Consider the following 18,878-nt stretch of genomic DNA (forward strand, 5'->3'; position numbering starts at 1 on the left):
TTCCTCCCTTAATCACCAGAATTTCTAATCACCAGATTATCTCTCCCGTTCACCAGCTGCTTTCCCCCCATCCCCATTCTCCAGAATTTGTTTTCCTCGTGCAGATATCTGGCGATTAGATTTTTACCCGTTTGCTTATCGCTTCTGAACCCCTTAATTTCTAATCTCTAGGCAATAAAAACAAGAAATATACATTTCCAAATTTATTTTACTTTTAATTACATGATTGCGTAAAACAGGTTCTAATATTAGACCGACAATATAAATAACGCGTTTAAATCGCATTTTATCAATATAAAAAAAATTAACTCGATCTTCGTAAGGAATATGTTCAATTTCATTTAAAGGGCTGAAACGAACTACCTTCTGCAAGTGCAGTTTGTATAAATAATTTTATTAAAAGTTCTACCTCACCACGTCTGACCGGAATAGATATGAAATCGTCATCCTCCAGTGCCGCTGACCTTGGTGGTGCCGGGATCTCCCATTCTTGCGAAAGGTACTTTTTTTCCGATGGTGAATTATCCCTCGACGGACAGTGTGGAAAGAATCTAGCATGTTCCCATTCTGGTACGTCTCCTGATTCCCATCCTTCTAATACGCCATGGCACTTGCAACATCGTACTTCATCGCCCCGCTGAATATAGTAGAATCCAGCCTTTACTAGTTGTTCCTTAGTAACGTGCGGATTTCTCCAGTGACGAAAAGTTTCAAGTCGATACGCTTCGATGTCCATACTGTAAACTGATAGTTTCTATAAGCTATTGTCAACATTCTTAAGCCTAATTGGTTAAGCCTAAATTTCAATAAATGTTTTTCTATTTATTTTGGTTAGACTCTAAGACTATTTGACTAGAATCTAAGTCTATTTACTTCAATTTAAACAAGGCCTAATTTCCTACTACAGTAAAATAATAAAGTCACTTACTTTTACGGAAATCCTTAAGCCTTTGCCTGTAAATAGAGTCGAGAAGGCGGGGTACGGAGCGCGAAAATCTACGTGTCTCTTCTCGATGAGGTCCAGGAACTAAAAGAACGCTGAGTCGTATATCTAGAGATCAAATAACACTCGAAACTTCAAGTAAATCCTGATTTCTCATTGGCTGAAACCAATTGACGTCACGGGAGATTGTAAAATGTAATCAAAAATAGAGGTTACTGCTCATCGGTTAGCGATAAAAAATTCGTCACGTGTTAAATTAGGCCAATTAGAATAGCTGAAAATACATTGCGCTTACTTCGCACTAATTTACTTCTGATACAACTTTGATAAAAATTAATCCTGTTTCGGGGAACCCACAGGAGGAAATCTTAGAGACTATTAACTCGGTAGAATACACTATTTTAGCAATTGCAATTGCATATAATCCTTGTTATTGTAATGTTTGATATATACTGAAATGATTATTGTTGGATAGGAAAATAAAAGAATCGTGATAAATGTTAATTTTTTTATTATAAAATAATTGGGACGATGAGTAGTATCCTACTGGAATGTATTTCGCCCTCATCGTCCAAATATAATTGATGTTCCAAGACTTGAAGAAGCATCCGGGGGCCGCCCTTGGGCTCTCCCACCTCAAGGCTAACAGAACAATACATAAAATTTTAACTTTAGTACAGTATAAATAATTCGTGAAATTTAATTTATTACTTAATTCTAATCTCAAATTTAATTGAATCGTCGCTCGCGCTTTGCATTACTATACCCTTCAATTCTTCAATTCTACATGAAGAAAATTAAAATAAAAAATTTTTGTTCTAAAAGTTATTTAAATCTTAAAATAATATTTACCTCATTTTTGATTTCGATTTCGTTTTGCTCCAAGCAAAGAAAAAGGTTGGAATAATTTGTTCTAATTTTTTTACTCCCTTTTTATACCATTTTCCACCCCCACCAATTCCTAGCCCCTATATCCTATCTCCTTCTTTTCCGTGATGAAATCTAAGTTAGTCGGGGGTATTCTGCAGACTTTCCTAGGAAAGTTGTGACACGCCTTCTTTCTTTCAACTTTCTTCTTGAGATTTCATTGGGCGCGAAATCACATGTCGCGTTACGTCCCCAGGGACCGTACAAATTCGACCCCTTCGTTCCGATTGGTTGTCGTTACGTCATAGAATGACACCACGTGATTGTGAGGCAATAATCGCCATCTATTCGACTCCGAAGGACCAAGTTCAGTTTAGTTCCGCAGCCAGATTCAGTGGCCCCGTGGTTAAGAGTTCTCATAGGCTGAAGTGGTCGTGACGTATGCCTATTGTAATTGGCTACAGAAAATTGAAGGGGGAAAGATTTCCCCCGGGAATTTGCCGTTATCTCTGACGCAATTCCGGGGAAAAGAACTTTTAGCTTGGAGGCGCCTTCTATCTTTGAGCGCGAAAACTAACATCATGAAATTTCGAACGGAAGCGAGTTTATCAAAAGGTCACGGTCAACCGGAAAGAGTGCTGAAGGTCACTTTAAATTTCAAAATGGCGTGTGAAGCTGTGGAAAAGGTCCACCGAACGTGTGTGCTAGTGTCGTGTATAATTTGTAAAAATGTCGATAAAAATTATATGTAAACCGTAATTTACACGATCTGGACGTTGAAAAATTAGGTATGGAGTGCAAATTTTTACGAAGAAGGTATATTTGAAGGTTTCAGGTTACTGGAAGTCGTGCTTTGGTGTAGGCCTGTAACCCTTGCCTTATTTTAAACAAATTAAGATCCTTTTTTGCAAGCCGAAGAGGTTTCATCTGCAAAAGTAAGAGAAGTACACTTGTTATAACGTTTAATTCTTAGACTAATTAAGTACTTTTAGATATCGTTCGTGACAAGGTACTGCGATATGGATAAGAATGGAATTTACTCAATACACGAAGAGCTGGTACGAACATTTTCATGTTGAGAATAATTTTTATTTTAACTTTGGTAATAATGGTCCCAAAATTTAGAAGGTGGCTTGATGGTTTGTGATTACCCAACAACTTCATTGTTGATTCTATCAAAACTTGACACGCTTCGAGACAGAAAATGTCACGTTATACAACGAGCTTAAGTATGATGTCCATCTTTTTCGTAACTCTATGTGAAAAAGTCACCAATTTTCTTCTTACAGTCCTGTTGGTCTCACCATTTTCAAAGAGTGACCACTTCTCATTCTCCTTTGAAGATACCTATTTTAACAAATGACGGTAAAGGACAACCTTTTTCTTGTTTACAGCAATAAAGCAAGTAAAGGTGCAAACTTGCCAGTTCAGAGCTCTAAAAGTATCTACGAGTCGTTCAACTGTTGCAACCATGTCAAGGTTATTGGAATGGAATTCCTTGGGGCTACAATTGATATAAATGTTTCAATCTCCATTGACACTACAATTTAATTAACCGAAAGGCTCTTTAGAGTAAGGAGTGTCAATAGCTCCCAGTCATATTTTATGGATGGTGGGCTCAATTAACTGGAGATTTTTATGGCTTGTTCAATTGGTAAAATAGTATTAAGTATTGTTTGAATTTTCGCAATTCGTCCAGAATGTGATTATAAAGCATTAAGATAAAAGAAATGACCAGCTGAACTCTGTTTATTTACATAATCATTATTTGGAATTTCCTTTAAAAATAATATATATTGCTATTAATCAACGAAGATCTAAAATGTCAATTAGTATTTTAAAAATATATGAAGTGTATTTTTTGACTCTTAACTGATAAGATTTTGCTTAGTTTTATTTTTTCAAAGACGGGGTAGTTGGCGTAGTTTCCTAGAAAGTTTGTATGAACCAAGAGTTACGTTTTTTTCAAGCAATGTTCAGCTTCTAACGTTATTCATCGTAAAATATCAGTAATAAACTGAAAAACACTACCTATTCATATGCGAACGTTTTACAAAAGATACACCGGGCTGCGTTACCAAAATACATACTTATGCAATATTGTGAATTTTTTAAACCTAATTGCCACCAACATTTATGTAAATTAGTTATATTTCAACTCAACATAGTATTAAGGGTTCAATTAATTTAATTGTCCGCAATATTACAGAAATAAATGTTAGCCGATATCGTAATTTAACCTATACTGATTTTAAAAATTTACAATACTATAACCAATATTTAAGTGATTTTTTTCCGATATCAAGTTAAGTGGCGCCATCTGCCTTGTTTTTGATAAAATAAGTTTAAAAATATCCGTATCGAAGACTTGAACCAATTCTCAACAAAAATAACGATATCAGTAGCCTATCAACTCCTAACATAAAAAAAATTGGTTATTTTCTAAAACATTGTGCACCAAAGAAAATGCTGAATAAGTCGCCTCTCTTATACATCTTTGTTAATATTTACTGCGGAGGATTTGATATTGACACGCAAAAAGTCAATTGTTGTTCTGGCAGTTTGTAACTCTGCAAGAAAGAAGTCTCAAAATGTGTAATTATTATTATTAGACGATGAACTTTTTTACCATTACTTCTAAAAACTCTTCCTCTTCCTTCCTCCATAGCGAATGAGATGAGGCCATTGTATGAAACCCAAACCATCAAGCTACCTTCTACATTTTAGTACCATTATTACAAATGTTAAAATAAAATTACTTTTCAACATGAAAATGTTCATACATATTTTTGGAATCGAATCGCTGTACATTGTCACGAATGATATCTAAAAGTACTTAATTAGTCTAAGAATTATACGTTATAACAAGTGTACTTCTCTTACTTTTGCAGATGAAACCTCTTCGGCTTGCAAAAAAGGATCTTAATTTGTTTAAAATAAGGCAAGGGTTACAGGCCTACACCAATGCACGACTTCCAGTAACCTGAAACCTTCAAATATACCTTCTTCGTAAAAATTTGCACTCCATACCTAATTTTTCAACTTCCAGATCGTGTAAATTACGGTTTACATATAATTTTTATCGACATTTTTACAAATTATACACGACACTAGCACACACGTTCGGGGGACCTTTTCCACAGCTTCACACGCCATTTTGAAATTTAAAGTGACCTTCAGCACTCTTTCCGGTTGACCGGGACCTTTTGATAAACTCGCTTCCGTTCGAAATTTCATGATGTTAGTTTTCGCGCTCAAAGATAGAAGGCGCCTCCAAGCTAAAAGTTCTTTTCCCCGGAATTGCGTCAGAGATAACGGCAAATTCCCGGGGGAAATCTTTCCCCCTTCAATTTTCTGTAGCCAATTACAATAGGCATACGTCACGACCACTTCAGCCTATGAGAACTCTTAACCACGGGCCCACTGAATCTGGCTGCGGAACTAAACTGAACTTGGTCCTTCGGAGTCGAATAGATGGCGATTATTGCCTCACAATCACGTGGTGTCATTCTATGACGTAACGACAACCAATCGGAACGAAGGGGTCGAATTTGTACGGTCCCTGGGGACGTAATGCGACATGTGATTTCGCGCCCAATGAAATCTCAAGAAGAAAGTTGAAAGAAAGAAGGCGTGTCACAACTTTCCTAGGAAAGTCTGCAGAATTCACCCGAGTGAGTGAGTGTGGAATCTATTCAGTGTGTAAATAAGTGGGTAAAGTCGGTAAATTTTTCCATTGGTTAAATAGTGTTCGTAGATAATTAATTTCGTGAGACTGGGAATTTCCACCATCTTCCTCTTAGCGTACGTCACGAGAAGATGGTTTAGGTTCGTGCAAAGTCTAACAAATTTACAGATAAGAGTCCGCATTGTAGTACGTTCTTGCATCGGACTGGTTGACTTAACGAAATTCTGGAAAAAAAAGGGTAAGCGATTTTCAATAAAGAGTCTTTTTTTGTTACGTTTTAAAGTATTTATTAAGAGTGAAAAAAGTTACATAGGAAAAATTGTTTACAATTGTTTTTTTTCGCGTACATGAGTTTATATTATTAAATAAAATGGCAGAGTCAAATTTCAATCTTTTTTATCATTACAAGACCCAAAGCTAACTAAATCCCTGTTAAATTATCTAAGGCAATTTTTTTTTTCACCAATCTTATTTTGCGTGTACTAAAAATATTTTGTTAATGACGGGTAGAAAACATCTTTCAATGGTTCAAGACGGTAACAGATTTCAATGACTTTTAGAAAGTACTTTAAATAGAACGTACAGGAATAATGCAATAATATATTTCTACCAATGTTTTGTTTTCATGCTAGATTGCGTAAACCACCCCCGTTGTCCTAACTAGTATACCAATACTTTCTGATTCTATTTTAATTTTTTTGTTTTTGGATGGTTTATTTTATTCGAAAGTAAATGGTTTGGCGCTCGTAGAAGCGCGCGCATGTTTTCGAGAGAGGTCGGGTCATATCTCTAAAAGATACCAGATAGCGTGTTTTATCCTCTGGAACCGGATTTTTTCCAGTCAGTCACCATACCTCTCTCTCTAGCTAATGGATTCGCCAAATTCGATGTGATGATTTTTCTAGCATGATTTGCGAAAGATAAAAATATCTTGCTGTCGTTTTTTTCCCAATTTTTGGAAAACTTTTGGTTGTACGTTTTTGTACTCTGTTCTTTAGTTCTATGCAAAATATACATTACGCAATATTCGCCGCAAACGTTACTAGTTAGTCCTTGCAATCGTCTTTTGCTAAATGTCCACGTCTTACACATTGAATTTAAATATTTTCTGATTGGGGGTAAAAATGGGGGAAGCCCCATTGAATCAAAATAGAATCCCCGTTTTCGGCCATCGACGTAGACGCAAATCCAATGAGAACCTGTTTCACCCCTTTTATCAAAATTAATGATAAGCGATTGCGGATATTTCACCATGGGTTTTAAATTATCTGAAGAAAAAACGCCTAAAAAGTTCGGTGTTTTATACAGTGCCTGAGATAAGTCCACGTTTGTCGTAGTCATTTTAATAGTCTCGAATAATGTTCCTATTTTTATCTATCTGTAAACAAGATTGAAATTCAGCGTACACGATAACGACCGTAGAATCTTTTAAAGGGGTACCAAATCCTAAATCTAAACGTAGTTGCCCTCTCTTTACGGGGTTCCAAAACGTGACGTCACTGGCCGAATTGTCGGGGGTTAAATCAAAAGCATATAGGGCAAAGCCTAGAGGAAAGTGAGCCAACGCGATGTGATTTCCCTCGTCTTGGTAGAGTATCCCAGATCCCGAGAATAGCGAATGATAGGCTAGCGTAAATTGTTTACTATTAAAATTAGGGGTCAACGCTTTCGAAGGGATTTGTTCGTTATCAACGTATAGAGCCAAATAATTTAGGTCGAAATTTTCAAAATTACAAGGATTAGACTTAACGGAGCCCTTATACGCTTTGTTGGCGGCTAAACCAATAATGACTCTGTTGGGCATCGAACCTAAGAATATATTGTCAAAACTATCGTTCTGAATAGAACTAGCCAATGTTTTAACTTTAATTTCGGTACGAGTAAAGGGATATTTGGCATTGCTACGTAATAATCCTTGCTGATGGGCTAATAAAATTTTAGGCATAATTTTAACTTTACGTACAATTAGAGCAGCGTCTATAAATTCGACTTTATACGCGTCGACAGTGTCGCTAAAAAGGGTAAAATTATCGCTATTTCTAGTGAGTGAAACCTTAAGTTGTACGCCATTAATTAAATATTTGTTGAAATTAAAAATGTCACAAAAATGTTCCCGTAAAGTTCAATTTCTTTTGATTCAGCGGCTAGAGCCTGACGTTTTATGAATCCGGCGTTTGTTATCAGATCCATACTTCCAGCCATGTCATCGTACCATCCAGATGTCGCAAGGTGAGTGTTTTTTGCATCGTACCCAAAGTTGAGCAAGGTTTCGATATAGGCCCTATAGGGGTAATTTGCGGCCGATGGTGAAACCGTCGTATCATTGAGTTTCACTTCGCATTGTTTGAATAGCGAATGCAGAGAATTGTTCACGAGCGAAACGTTAGACCCGGCATCCAAGTTGTCACCGTTGGTCTTGACGATTTTGAGTTTACAATATATCATTGTCATTGCCAAATCTGTGTAAGAGTCTCCCGTACCCGGTACCACGAATTCGATGATAGAACTGCTGTCGATAGATGAAATTGGCTTACACCATACCGTTTGACCTTTTTCAACGCTGAGTTGAGTTGGTAGTTCGTTGAAAATATTTAATTCGCTTTTAAGTACTTCCATTTTTTAGAGAGCAAAAATATCGCGAACCGTACGCGTGAACTTGCGGCGTTTAACTGAACTCTTTTTCTTCTTCTTCAATGCTTTCTTAGTAGTTTTTCTTCTCTTGCGACGACCCGAACCTTCTTGCGCTGCCATTTCGTCCACAGTTTCTGTCATTCGTTTATTGGCTGACGTTTTTAAGTCCTGACCTTGCAAGACGTCTCCGAGTACTTTCTTTCCTGTAGAAAGAGCCCTTTTTCCCACGTATTTGGCAGACTGTTTTAGGAATGGGAATACAAACCTAGCTAGCCCTGAAAAAAAGCTACCAATTCCGTGTCCTTTTTGTCCCGCAAACCCAGAGAAATAAGGTAAATCTACTCCGCCCCCCGCCTGATTTAAATAATATTGCATGTAGGGACAATTTCTATCAACGTACTGATAAGCCATTCTTTTTTTTTTACTGAGCTCGTCGTAAATGTACTTTACACGTGACTGAACCAAACTGAAATGGCACGAATTCACCTAAACTAGTTCTTATATTAATGTCGATACAGTCAAAATAATTTCTACTCAGTTTAAGGTAATGCGGAGAATCGAAAGTTTTTGAAACGGTTGATCCATTGGGGGCGTTTTGGTCTACAACAATTGTTCGCAAAAGGGGGGCTAATGTATCCCCAACCATTTCATTTCCTACCAAATCGGAATACACGAACATAAGATCGGGGATGGATAAGTTTAATTGCATAGGGGAATCTGATCTGAATGCTACCTTAGGTGAAATATCAGTAACATTATCTCTAAATCCTAAAATTTTCCTCAACTTTGGCGTTAACTCGAGTTGGTAATAATGTTTACTATAGGAAGTGTATTGTACGTGTCCACTTTCTAAACTATATTCAAATTTTCCTAATGAATCATTATCGAACTCTGAATTAGCGCTTTCCTTTAAATCAAGGTTCAAACTTTTAATACTTTCATTAAGTACGGCCAAAAGTTCATGAGGATTTTTGTAGTAGCCCTGAGGTATCTCGCGGAAGTCGTACGTATATTTGTAATCTACTATGTGGGCTGGAGGTTTCGATAGTAATTCCTTAATTTCTATTCCACATCCCATTGGCTCGCTTACGTTATAAAAAGATAAAGGATAAATAATTTCTACCAGAGCAATTTCCCAATCTCCGCGTAAACTAATGGGTTTGGCCAACGTTGTAGAATACGAGGCTAGAGTATTTTCTGAATTATTCTTATTCTTATCTCTAGTATTACTAGGAAGAGTTATGTAAATCCCAGACGTCATCTTGATTAACCCAACTATTAAACGATGGAGGATATCCTAGCCAACTAACGTACAATTGTTTTACTCCGTTTTTAGTTCTCTGACGTAAAATCTTGTTTAACTTGAACGAACGAGGCGCACTGACCTTTTGAAGCTCTCGAAAATAGAACGTCCCTTTTATATCGGTTTCTACTAAGTCTTTTATTTTATAAACGGGGGGATGTCTTTTAACTATAGCTACGACTTTAAATATTTCTTCGGTATAATTAGCTTCGAAACCCTTTTGAAATATCATTTTAGTTGTATTTATTCTAACCAAATCCCCTACTTGGAATTGCGGTTTCATTTTCAGTTTCTCGGCATAATATTTAGAGTAGATATTATTGTACACACGTAATACGTTATTTTCCGAAACGTCATTAGGGGCCATTTTAATTGAGCTATGATAAGAGGAATTGTACGCTTCGACCAAGTCCTGTAAGACTTCCAAATATCTATTTGTGGAGTGATGGGTAAAATATCTATACATTTTTGTTTTTAACGTTCTATTAAACCTTTCTACGATAGAGGCTTTTATTTCGTCATTTTCGGTACTAAAAAATTTAACTTCATTCTTTTTGAAATATCCTTGTACTTCTTTATTCCTAAATTCCGTGCCCTTGTCCGATTGAAATTTATCTGGAATTCCGTCTTTAAAAACAATTTTTATATTTTTCAAAACCTCTTTCCCCGATTTAGTTTTAAGAGGTAACCCCCACGCTTTTCTACTAAAACAGTCTATAATTGTTAAAATGTATTTGTATCCGTCATTATCTGCCTCTAACGAGCGCATATCGTTAATATCCGCCTGGTATTGTTCCCTTATATTACTAATTACTATTTTATTTCGTTGAAACTTTTTATATTTCGGCCTATGCATCGTAAAAGCGTCGATTCCTCTTAACCATTTTTCTACAGTTTCCCTACTTAAGCCGAGAGACTTTACAGACTGGAATAACCTTTCAGCGCCTCCGAAAGACGCCGGATGCTTCGGGTCAAAATATATTTTTTCTAAAATAGCTTCGCCCATATTTTCGACTTTTGCGCGCGACTCCTTGTTTGTTTATAAGAGTGAAGAGAAGAGTCGGACGTGGAGTGATCTCGGTCGAGGCTACGAGTGGGGCGGGGCTTATCTGTCCTGCGCGCTCGTCCTCTTTGAGGAACCGGATACTCGCGCTTAACGGGAGAACGTCGTTGCCGGGTTCTCAGAGCTAGCGGGGATGGAAAGCCTTGGATCGCCGGTGAAGAGTTAAATTGGGTCAAATTGGAAATAAACGCGAAATATCCGATAGGTTTTGGGTAGGCTTTAGGATTTAAATACGCTTTGGCAATTTCGCTAATATTGGAACCTTTAATAGGTCGACCGTTTATTACGAGCTCCCCGTTTTCATCCCACCGTATTCTTCCGGGTACAGTTTCCAACTGATCCACCATGCTTTGCGCTTTTTGGTAATATATCAAAGGCAAATCGTCTATCCAGTCCCTACTTAGCGAGTCGAGTGCGGGGGCAATTTCGATTTCTTTAGGAACCGAGGCTTGTTTACGTAGATTTCCGTGTCTCATTAAAGCTTGTTCGTATAAAATCCATTTCGAGGCGTCGTCTAAATCTTTCATATTTAATATTTGGTCCATCTTAACGTCTAATTCAGAGACTGTCAGAGCGAGGGGGTGCGGGAACGGGTCGGGCTTTAAAACGCCGCTAGGGACGAGAATCATTTTTCTGGCGTGTTTCATTGTTTACTACCGAATATAGAACCAAGAAGGGTTGAAACGACGGGTAGAAGAAACGAGAAAAATCCGCCCCCAGACTGAACTAACAATTTCTTTTTACTTTTCCAAGCTACCCGCTTACTAGCTAGTTTTCGAAGGGTATTTTTATGACGAGATAACCTGGTTTTTTGGGTATTTGATAGTTTTACGTTACCAATTAAAGTGTTATGAATACATTCGCTGATAGCGTCTATGAGGGATTTGTCGGCTTTAGCTAAAATGGCTTTTCTTTGAACGGGTTTGCAACGACCGAGATATCGGAGAGCGTCTCTCTCGATACGTACTCTACGAGACATGATTCATAACTGATTGAAGTAACGAAATGTAAGTTCTATTTATTTATTTAGGGAGATAAGCGTAGCACGTTTCTCCCGGTAAAATATTAGTTAAGACTCTTTGATCTTCGGGACAAGTTTGAGTTAAATTGAATACTAGGTAACCGTGAGGTCTCGAAGTCGCGTCTTCGTAGGCGTCAACTACAAAACGCCACTTATCAGGGAACATTTGTCTAGCGAGATAAGCCACTTGCTGACGGTCTCGGGGGCTTTTCAATAAAATTATGTAATGCGAATTCAGGGAAATGGTTCTGCTATCTTTTGATTGATGGAATAAGTTCTGTGTAATAAAAATAACGCTTAGAGAACGGTGATGAGTCCCTTTCACGAATAAATCGCCAATTTGACCTTTACTCTCGCTCATCTGGTCGTCGATAACTAATAATATAGGATCTTTTCCGTCATAATCAGATAAAACAGGCAATCCTTCTTTAAAAACTACCCTGTGCTTCATTTTATCGTATAGAGCTTGCCATTCTCCGTAATACCAATGTATTTCTTTGAAACCCGGAACAAACATTTCCTCTTCGTGATTAATTATAGATTCAATTAAATAGCTTTTACCACTCTGACTTGGGCCTGCCGTTACGCAATTAAACGGATGAATAAATTGCATGGTTATCTCCCTTCGAGTACTAGCGTACAAATGAAAATGTAAATTAAAATTCGGTTAAATTTATGGGACTCTTCAGCGGAGGAAAAATATAATCGAATAACCTATTTCATCCCTTACCCCGTATAGGTTTGATATTCACATTAGAGTCGCAAGACTATATTTACTTTAGAGTCGTAAGACTGAAACCTATATTCACTTTAGAGTGGAGAGACTAATTTTTAGCGAGAATTAGCGATTGGAGGGCTCTACGTCCCCGTCCTCAGGACCAATTAGATTCGCTTTATAGCCGTAGGGTACCGTAGTGAAGTCGTCCAGTAACCGTACCTTGTCTACGACGGGTCTATAGATTTTAGTACGGTCGACGGAAACGACCGTATGATCGGGTAGACGCAAAATCTGCCTCGGCTGTGGTATGGTTACTGGCTCGTTCGTTTCTCCGTCGACACCTATCAATCTTTTAAGCGTGTCCATATTAACCAAATCTTTAATGCCTTGATTTATACGGAACCCTTTGACTTTCATTTCGTAGGAGACTTTACCAGTTGTAGGGTTCAGTACTTTAAAGGCGTAATTTTTTGCGCCACCTGTTGCCAATTCTTGGATGTACGAGCCTTTTCCGTACTTTTCCAACTCATCGGTCATGTCTCCGAGATAGTTGCCCGTCTCAATCTCTATTCCATCTCGTTCTTTTAGATAAATGCAACTGTCCGTATCATAATAATACGTAAGCTGGCCTAATCTCCTTAAATAAGAGTATAACTTGATCCTAGCCATTGCGGTCGTATAGGCTGCAATTACTACGTTCGTGTTTGGGTAAACAAGATCAATATCTTTCAAAAACGCCCACTTGATCACGCAATGCGTTTGACTTAAGGGAATAACCGATTTAACTTCTATGTCGGGGTCTAAGAATAAGTCGAAAAACTTTTTGGGATCGCTAATAATAGTCGATTGGTCTTTGCGAGGGTTTAAACCAAAACGACCCCAAAAAGAGTTAAGACAAAGCTTCGCGATGGTACGAAGACCAGGGTTCTTTTTAATATTGGTAGGATCAAGTTTTACTCCTTCCTTTTCGTAATATTCGTCAACGTATTTCTTAATCTCTTCATCGGTCTCTATTCCCGTGGGTAAGCCGCTGGATTCCTGTTTGAGTTTAAGAAACGCGTTGACGTACTCGGAGAAAAGACCGCCCTCTTTCGATATCGGGTCGTATTTTACTACCTCGTATTCCCAAATTTCGTGAATAGAAATGACCTTGTAACCCATTTCGATTGCCAACTGTACCTCGTCTGCAACCCAAGTACCAGTTATTTGTCGTTCTGTGTCTTCGTGGGGACAATCCTGCTGGTTTCGAGACTCACTACATTTTTGGCAGTTGGCAAACACTAGTTTCGATCCTATTCTTTGGGGTAAAACGGGATGGTAGAGAGCTTGAGGCGGTAACATTGTGGCTTTTATTAATCCGTTTACGGTAGAAATGTCAGGGAAAGGAGCTTTTACATGTATTTTAGGGTGTCCCAAGGGTAACTTGCAATACTTGTTACACCACGGATAGAGTGAACAAATATCAATGTATTTAATTTCCTCCCCCTCTTTACACTTGTGATGTAATTTCAAGGCTGACGTACGTCCTCCGAAAAAGGCTTCGCGGGGGCGGATTGGCTCTTTAATTTTTAATTTTAAATTTTCGGTAGAAAGATATGCGTTGATGGCGGGGTTAGTACTCCTCTCAGCTTTGAAGGTACATCCCCATTTTTCATGGACAGTGTATCCAAATTGTTTCAAGCGGTTAGTGGTAGCAATGGTTGACGCGTATCGCGAATTATGGGTCTGAGTGTGGTCGCCGTATAACGCTAAGTTTCTATTGATAGGAAAACACTTTTTACACCCGTGAAAATAACATCCGTGATATTGAAACACTTCGTTATAGAGAAGTCCGTCCACGTTAATGTTAAGAATTCTAGATTCAAATCCATTAAAAGCAGACTGAATTTCCTTCCCTCGTAAGTGAGACATCCATTCAAGCCATTCGATCGCTACAAAACTCTGGTTGCAGTTCATACGATAGCCGAAAGGGGGCACTACACCAATCGTATCGGACTGTAAAAAGTGTTTCCTAAAGATAAAACTGCATACTCCCGCAATCGTTATCGCAGTTAAGAACGGGTCTATTTCGAATTTATCCATGAAAATAGAACGATATGATAAACAGCCTTGCAAAAGAATGTTTACGTCCTGGCGACAGTACCGGATTAAATCTCTTTTATAATCAAAATAATTAAAGTTGGGGTCCGAATTACCGCAAGCTTCGGACCGGGAATCGTTATACCACTGGATAAATTCATCGTAGGCCTTACCGCTTAAACGATTAGGGTCGTACGCGTCCATCGGAGGCATGTCATTATGTAGTACGTAATTGGTTTCGTTCGAACGGGCTGGATCAAATTCATGGTCTACGGTATTAAACAGTAAATGCGGGAAATGTCCCTTATTTAAATTATTATCTAAACCAAATGTGGAAACGAATTGAGAAAGGGCAAAGGGCATAAAATTTAAGGAATCTAAGAATTTTAATTTTTTATACTGTACATTCATGAATTTGGTCCCGTCTGTCAAGACTTTAGGGGTCCACTTTAAATCGATCATTTTACGTACTATAAATTGCCCGTCGTAACCTTTAGCGTTATGGGCAATACATATTATCTTATCAGCTACTCTGTTAAGCGTACGAAGATACTCTAGAAAGTCGCCGACGGGGTCTTTTGAGAGAAATATTTTCTCCCGAGGACCACTACCGCATTTAGCGCATGCGTACTGACTATCTTTTTCTTCGAAACAGAATTTACACGCTTTTTGCGAAACGCATAAAATTGGTTCGTGAATCAAAGCATTGGCGTCAGTACGATTTGTTTGTTTACATTCCAAGTCATAAAAAACAAAGACTTCCGTTTTTGGAGTACTTCTCTTGGTCAGTGGTGAATGTTCATTGTCGGAGTCGTGGACCCGTTTATTATTGCTATTTATTCGAGAACGAGTAGTTTTATCGGCAGAATCTTTACGGGCGGTCTTTAAAGGTTGCATGTAACATAGATGACCTGCGGGGTTAAACTCACTACACGAAAGACAATAGGTCTCTCCACAAACGTGTACTGCCTTACGCTTAAACATACTGATAAATTTTCCGCAAAGATTACAAACGTAAATTTTATTACATAAGGGCTCGGGTCCTGATAAATGGTAATCGTAACAATTTTGATTAGGGAAAACTCTTAAACATGTTTGGCAAGTTATTTTATCTACGTCCTTCCTGCAATCTTGTTTTCTACAACAAGCGTGACAGAAAAGAATGCATTTATGCTCACTGAGATTATTAAAACCTACTAAACATTTTTCGCAAAAGTAATTAAACGCGAAAAGGGGTTTGGGGTTAGTAATTACATTGAAATGTGTGTCAATATTTAGAAGATAAAGACGTTTGCGGAGAGGCCCTTCTAGTTCCCTCTCTTCTTTGACGTCGCCGAAAATAACTAAGGGTACGGGATCGTGTAATCGAAAAACGATAATACTGTATTCAGGCAAGATTTCTTGGAACCGAGTTAAAGCGTCCGGACCCGCGCATTCTTCGTCTGTTAAAGCAGAATATACCAAAAGGGTCCTAGCTTCGCGGGTCTGTAATAGCGTTTCAATATTTTTTCCTCTACTCTGTCTTATAGTAGTATATTTTCTTTTAAGTTCTACATCATTTTTATTATCCATGTATTCTCTATGAGCTATGGCTACTACAAGAGCTCGTGCTAAACAAATTTTATCAGGGTTATTTATCGTTATGGTGCATTTTTTATAAAAAGAAAACTCTTTTTCGAGGGAAATCCCCAACCCAACTGGTCTAGTTCCTCCTTGTGGTAATCTGACGCGGTTAAACGTAACCGTAACTATTCCTTCAAAAAAACTACCATCGTTCTCGGATCTATAGCTTTTTTCATCGATATACGTCATCAACCATTGCAAGTCTAATTGGTCCCGACGCCTGAAACTGACGTGAATTTGAAAGCCGTGGTTAGTGACGTTCACGAATGAAACCGAAACCATATCTGAAGGCAAACAGTCCTCCAATAGGGTTTCCATCAATATATAAATGCCGTTTTCTATATTATTTTCTAGTCTGACATTTAAAGTTCGTCCCATTAGTCCGAAATTTGGGAAATTTTGGATATTATTATTTAATATTTTAATAGAACCTGGTAAATTAGGAAAGGACGGAGGCGTTATTGGAACGTCAACTAAACCACCTCCAACTTGAGGGGGAGACGAAGTGGGGGCAGCCAAATTTGCGTTCTCGGAGTTCGCGTTTTTCTCAGCAGTCTGAGACGGTGGAGGTGAATACTGCGGAGCTCGTGAGGGGCCAGCGACCGCTATAGGGTCATTATTACGCTGAGGGGAAATATTATGATGTGGCCTGCTACTACTAGCCGTACGAGCAGCTAACAACGCTTTAGCTTCCTCGAACATTTCGGCTGCTCTTGCGGCTGCGGCTGCAAGTTCCTCCGCGTCCCGTCGGGCAACTTGTACGTTCTCAGCTAAACGCTGAATGCTGTCCGTACTGGGGGACGACGTGATAAAATTATCTTCCAAAGATAAAGAGTGGCACGTGTCATCTGATTCTAGAAAGGGTGAGGGAGCATCCATAGGCGTATACGAGGGCGAATAACGTACTTCGCCAGGTGGGATAGAACTAGGTCTTAAAAGGGGTGAAGGTAAATTAACGATAGGGGGCGAACAAATTTGATGGGTTAGTTGATATTCTCTAAGATAATCTCGTACCATTGTCATTTCTTTTAAACGTTCCAATTGCGAATCAGTTACTGTAGTTAAGGAAAGGGTAGGATCTTGGGTATCAGTTAAATCTATTATTTCCATTTCTGGAGAATCGGGTAAAGTTACTATGGGTACATCCGGGAGCTCGTTATCAGTTATATCAATCAATTCTGGGGAGTCGATTATAATCATTTCCGGGGTATCAACTAAATTAATTTCTGGGTATTGTACACCTTTCATTTTTATGCCAATTTACTTAAACCTTATTCAAAAAAATTACGATAAAAAAAAATCAAAATAAACTTACGTAGAGAGAGAGGGCGCGCTTCAAAAAAATCCTGGTACTAGACGCACAAAGAACAACAATAGAGTGACGTTCCCCCGGTTCAGGCACCCCCTTATATAGGGCCTAGGGGAAGATAGTAAGCTTATCTCTTATTCCCAAAGAACTTGTTCAGTTCTCGAGAATATATTAGGGTTATGCTAAAATTTATACTTATTTACGCAAAATATTCCATTTAACTTCATTTCCGATATGGACACTGAAGTACAAACATCAGCCATAATCACCGTCCTGAAACAACCTTCTAAAATTATAGCCGTAGTGATTATTTTAATTACAATTTTCTTATTTGAGTTCATTTTGTGGTATTTTGAAAACGTTTCTACCGTAAAATTGTAACTTTTTTCACTGTAGTTCACAAAATGGTATTAAAAGTATACTAATTTTATGTTAATTTCTATTAATTGTATTGTTTTCTAGGATATGATTGCATCACAAGCTCTCGAGAGGAAACTACAATGGGTTTTTTTTCTTCTTCCAAGTGGATTAATATGTGACGTCAATGGGAATAATTAGAGGCAGTTTCGAGCACGGGACGGTTTAATTTCGAGTGTCTAGAACTGTTATCTCAGAGAGAGAGAGATGATAGAATTTGAGGGTTATTTGAAGTTTAGATCACGTGATGAATTAATCTCAACAAGATAGGAACTGATTAATCTCCCATGCGTCATTTCTCTCTGAGACGCTGAACTGAAAAGAAGTGCATCCGCTTTGCTCTCGTCATCTACCGTAAACATGGAAAAACGATCTATTGGTAAGCATTATTTTATTAATACTATTACTATTTCAATAGACAAAGGCTTAACATTTTCATTTTCTATAGCCGAGACGCATACCGTATCCAAACGCAGCGGCAAAGAAAGACGTATCAACATAAAAATCACGTTAGGAGGATCAGTCTACATTTCTTTTGGTTTCGACGGATCAAAATTACAAGTTCTCTTCTTCAAAAAATCGAACGAAAATATTCTGTTCCTGACCTCCGAAGCTTTCACCAATCTACTCTCTCTTTGGGGAGAGCTTTTCGCCGCTACGCAAACCGGAGCATCGTCTCTAACCCACAACATCATCGACTATCACGACAACAACGTATCCGTCGTCGCCACGACCAACAACATCAAATTGAACTCTGCCTACGGTCATGTTCTGGATCTGGGAGCTCGCGAAATCGGTGAGTTCCAAAAAAAAATTGATTTTATTCGGTTTCAAATAAATCTTTTAAACGAACATAAAAATGTTATCGAATGCATGTACCATCTAATGGAATATCTGATAGTATCTACTAACATGTAAACAAAGTTCTAAAATAAAAAATTAAATGTAAATAACTTGTTATTATTATTGCTTATATCCTAGACATTAAGGGGTTCGGAAGCGATAGGGGAAATTATGGTTAACGAGGTGTGGGGTTAAGAGTAGAGAGGGGTAAATTCCATCCTTCAGAAATCTGCTCGAGGAAAACAAATTCTGGAGAATGGGGATGGGGGGAAAGCAGCTGGTGAACGGGAGAGAGAGAAAGTATCCAGTGAATGGGGGTGGGGAAAGCAGCTGGTGAACGGGAGAGAGAATCTGGTGATTAGAAATTCTGGTG

General features: G+C 38.2%; 1 protein-coding gene and 3 long non-coding RNA genes across 6 annotated transcripts; 2 read left to right on the plus strand and 2 right to left on the minus strand.

Moving 5' to 3' along the window:
* Window positions 1-226: 226 nt before the first annotated feature.
* Window positions 227-2,174, minus strand: LOC149958772 (uncharacterized). 2 transcript variants are annotated; one of them, XR_016478338.1, is made up of 3 exons: window positions 1,796-2,174; window positions 929-1,585; window positions 227-744 (listed from the first exon to the last, which is right to left on the minus strand). It is a non-coding gene; the product is annotated as an uncharacterized LOC149958772 (long non-coding RNA). The 2 variants fall into 2 exon arrangements; XR_016478337.1 differs by lacking the exon at window positions 227-744 and adding an exon at window positions 1,655-1,726 and having other exon boundaries at window positions 1,438-1,585.
* A 280-nt stretch (window positions 2,175-2,454) lies between these two features.
* On the plus strand, window positions 2,455-4,537 carry LOC149958773 (uncharacterized). Its single transcript, XR_016478565.1, has 4 exons — window positions 2,455-2,745; window positions 2,803-2,868; window positions 2,936-3,039; window positions 3,100-4,537. It is a non-coding gene; the product is annotated as an uncharacterized LOC149958773 (long non-coding RNA).
* Window positions 3,748-5,055, minus strand: LOC149958774 (uncharacterized). Of its 2 annotated transcripts, none has more exons than XR_016478564.1 (4): window positions 4,694-5,055; window positions 4,594-4,636; window positions 4,446-4,526; window positions 3,748-4,380 (listed from the first exon to the last, which is right to left on the minus strand). It is a non-coding gene; the product is annotated as an uncharacterized LOC149958774 (long non-coding RNA). The 2 variants fall into 2 exon arrangements; XR_016478563.1 differs by having other exon boundaries at window positions 4,440-4,526.
* A 12,652-nt stretch (window positions 5,056-17,707) lies between these two features.
* Window positions 17,708-18,583, plus strand: LOC149958775 (uncharacterized). The gene is made up of 2 exons (XM_090166164.1): window positions 17,708-18,041; window positions 18,111-18,583. Exons 1-2 carry the CDS (start codon window positions 18,023-18,025, stop codon window positions 18,578-18,580), a joined length of 489 nt encoding a protein of 162 aa, XP_090022290.1. The 5' UTR covers window positions 17,708-18,022; the 3' UTR covers window positions 18,581-18,583.
* Window positions 18,584-18,878: the final 295 nt, after the last annotated feature.

This window comes from Leiobunum rupestre, chromosome 2, assembly GCF_980474605.1.
Source record: "Leiobunum rupestre chromosome 2, qqLeiRupe1.1.hap1, whole genome shotgun sequence".
NCBI classification, from domain to species: Eukaryota; Metazoa; Arthropoda; class Arachnida; order Opiliones; family Sclerosomatidae; genus Leiobunum; species Leiobunum rupestre.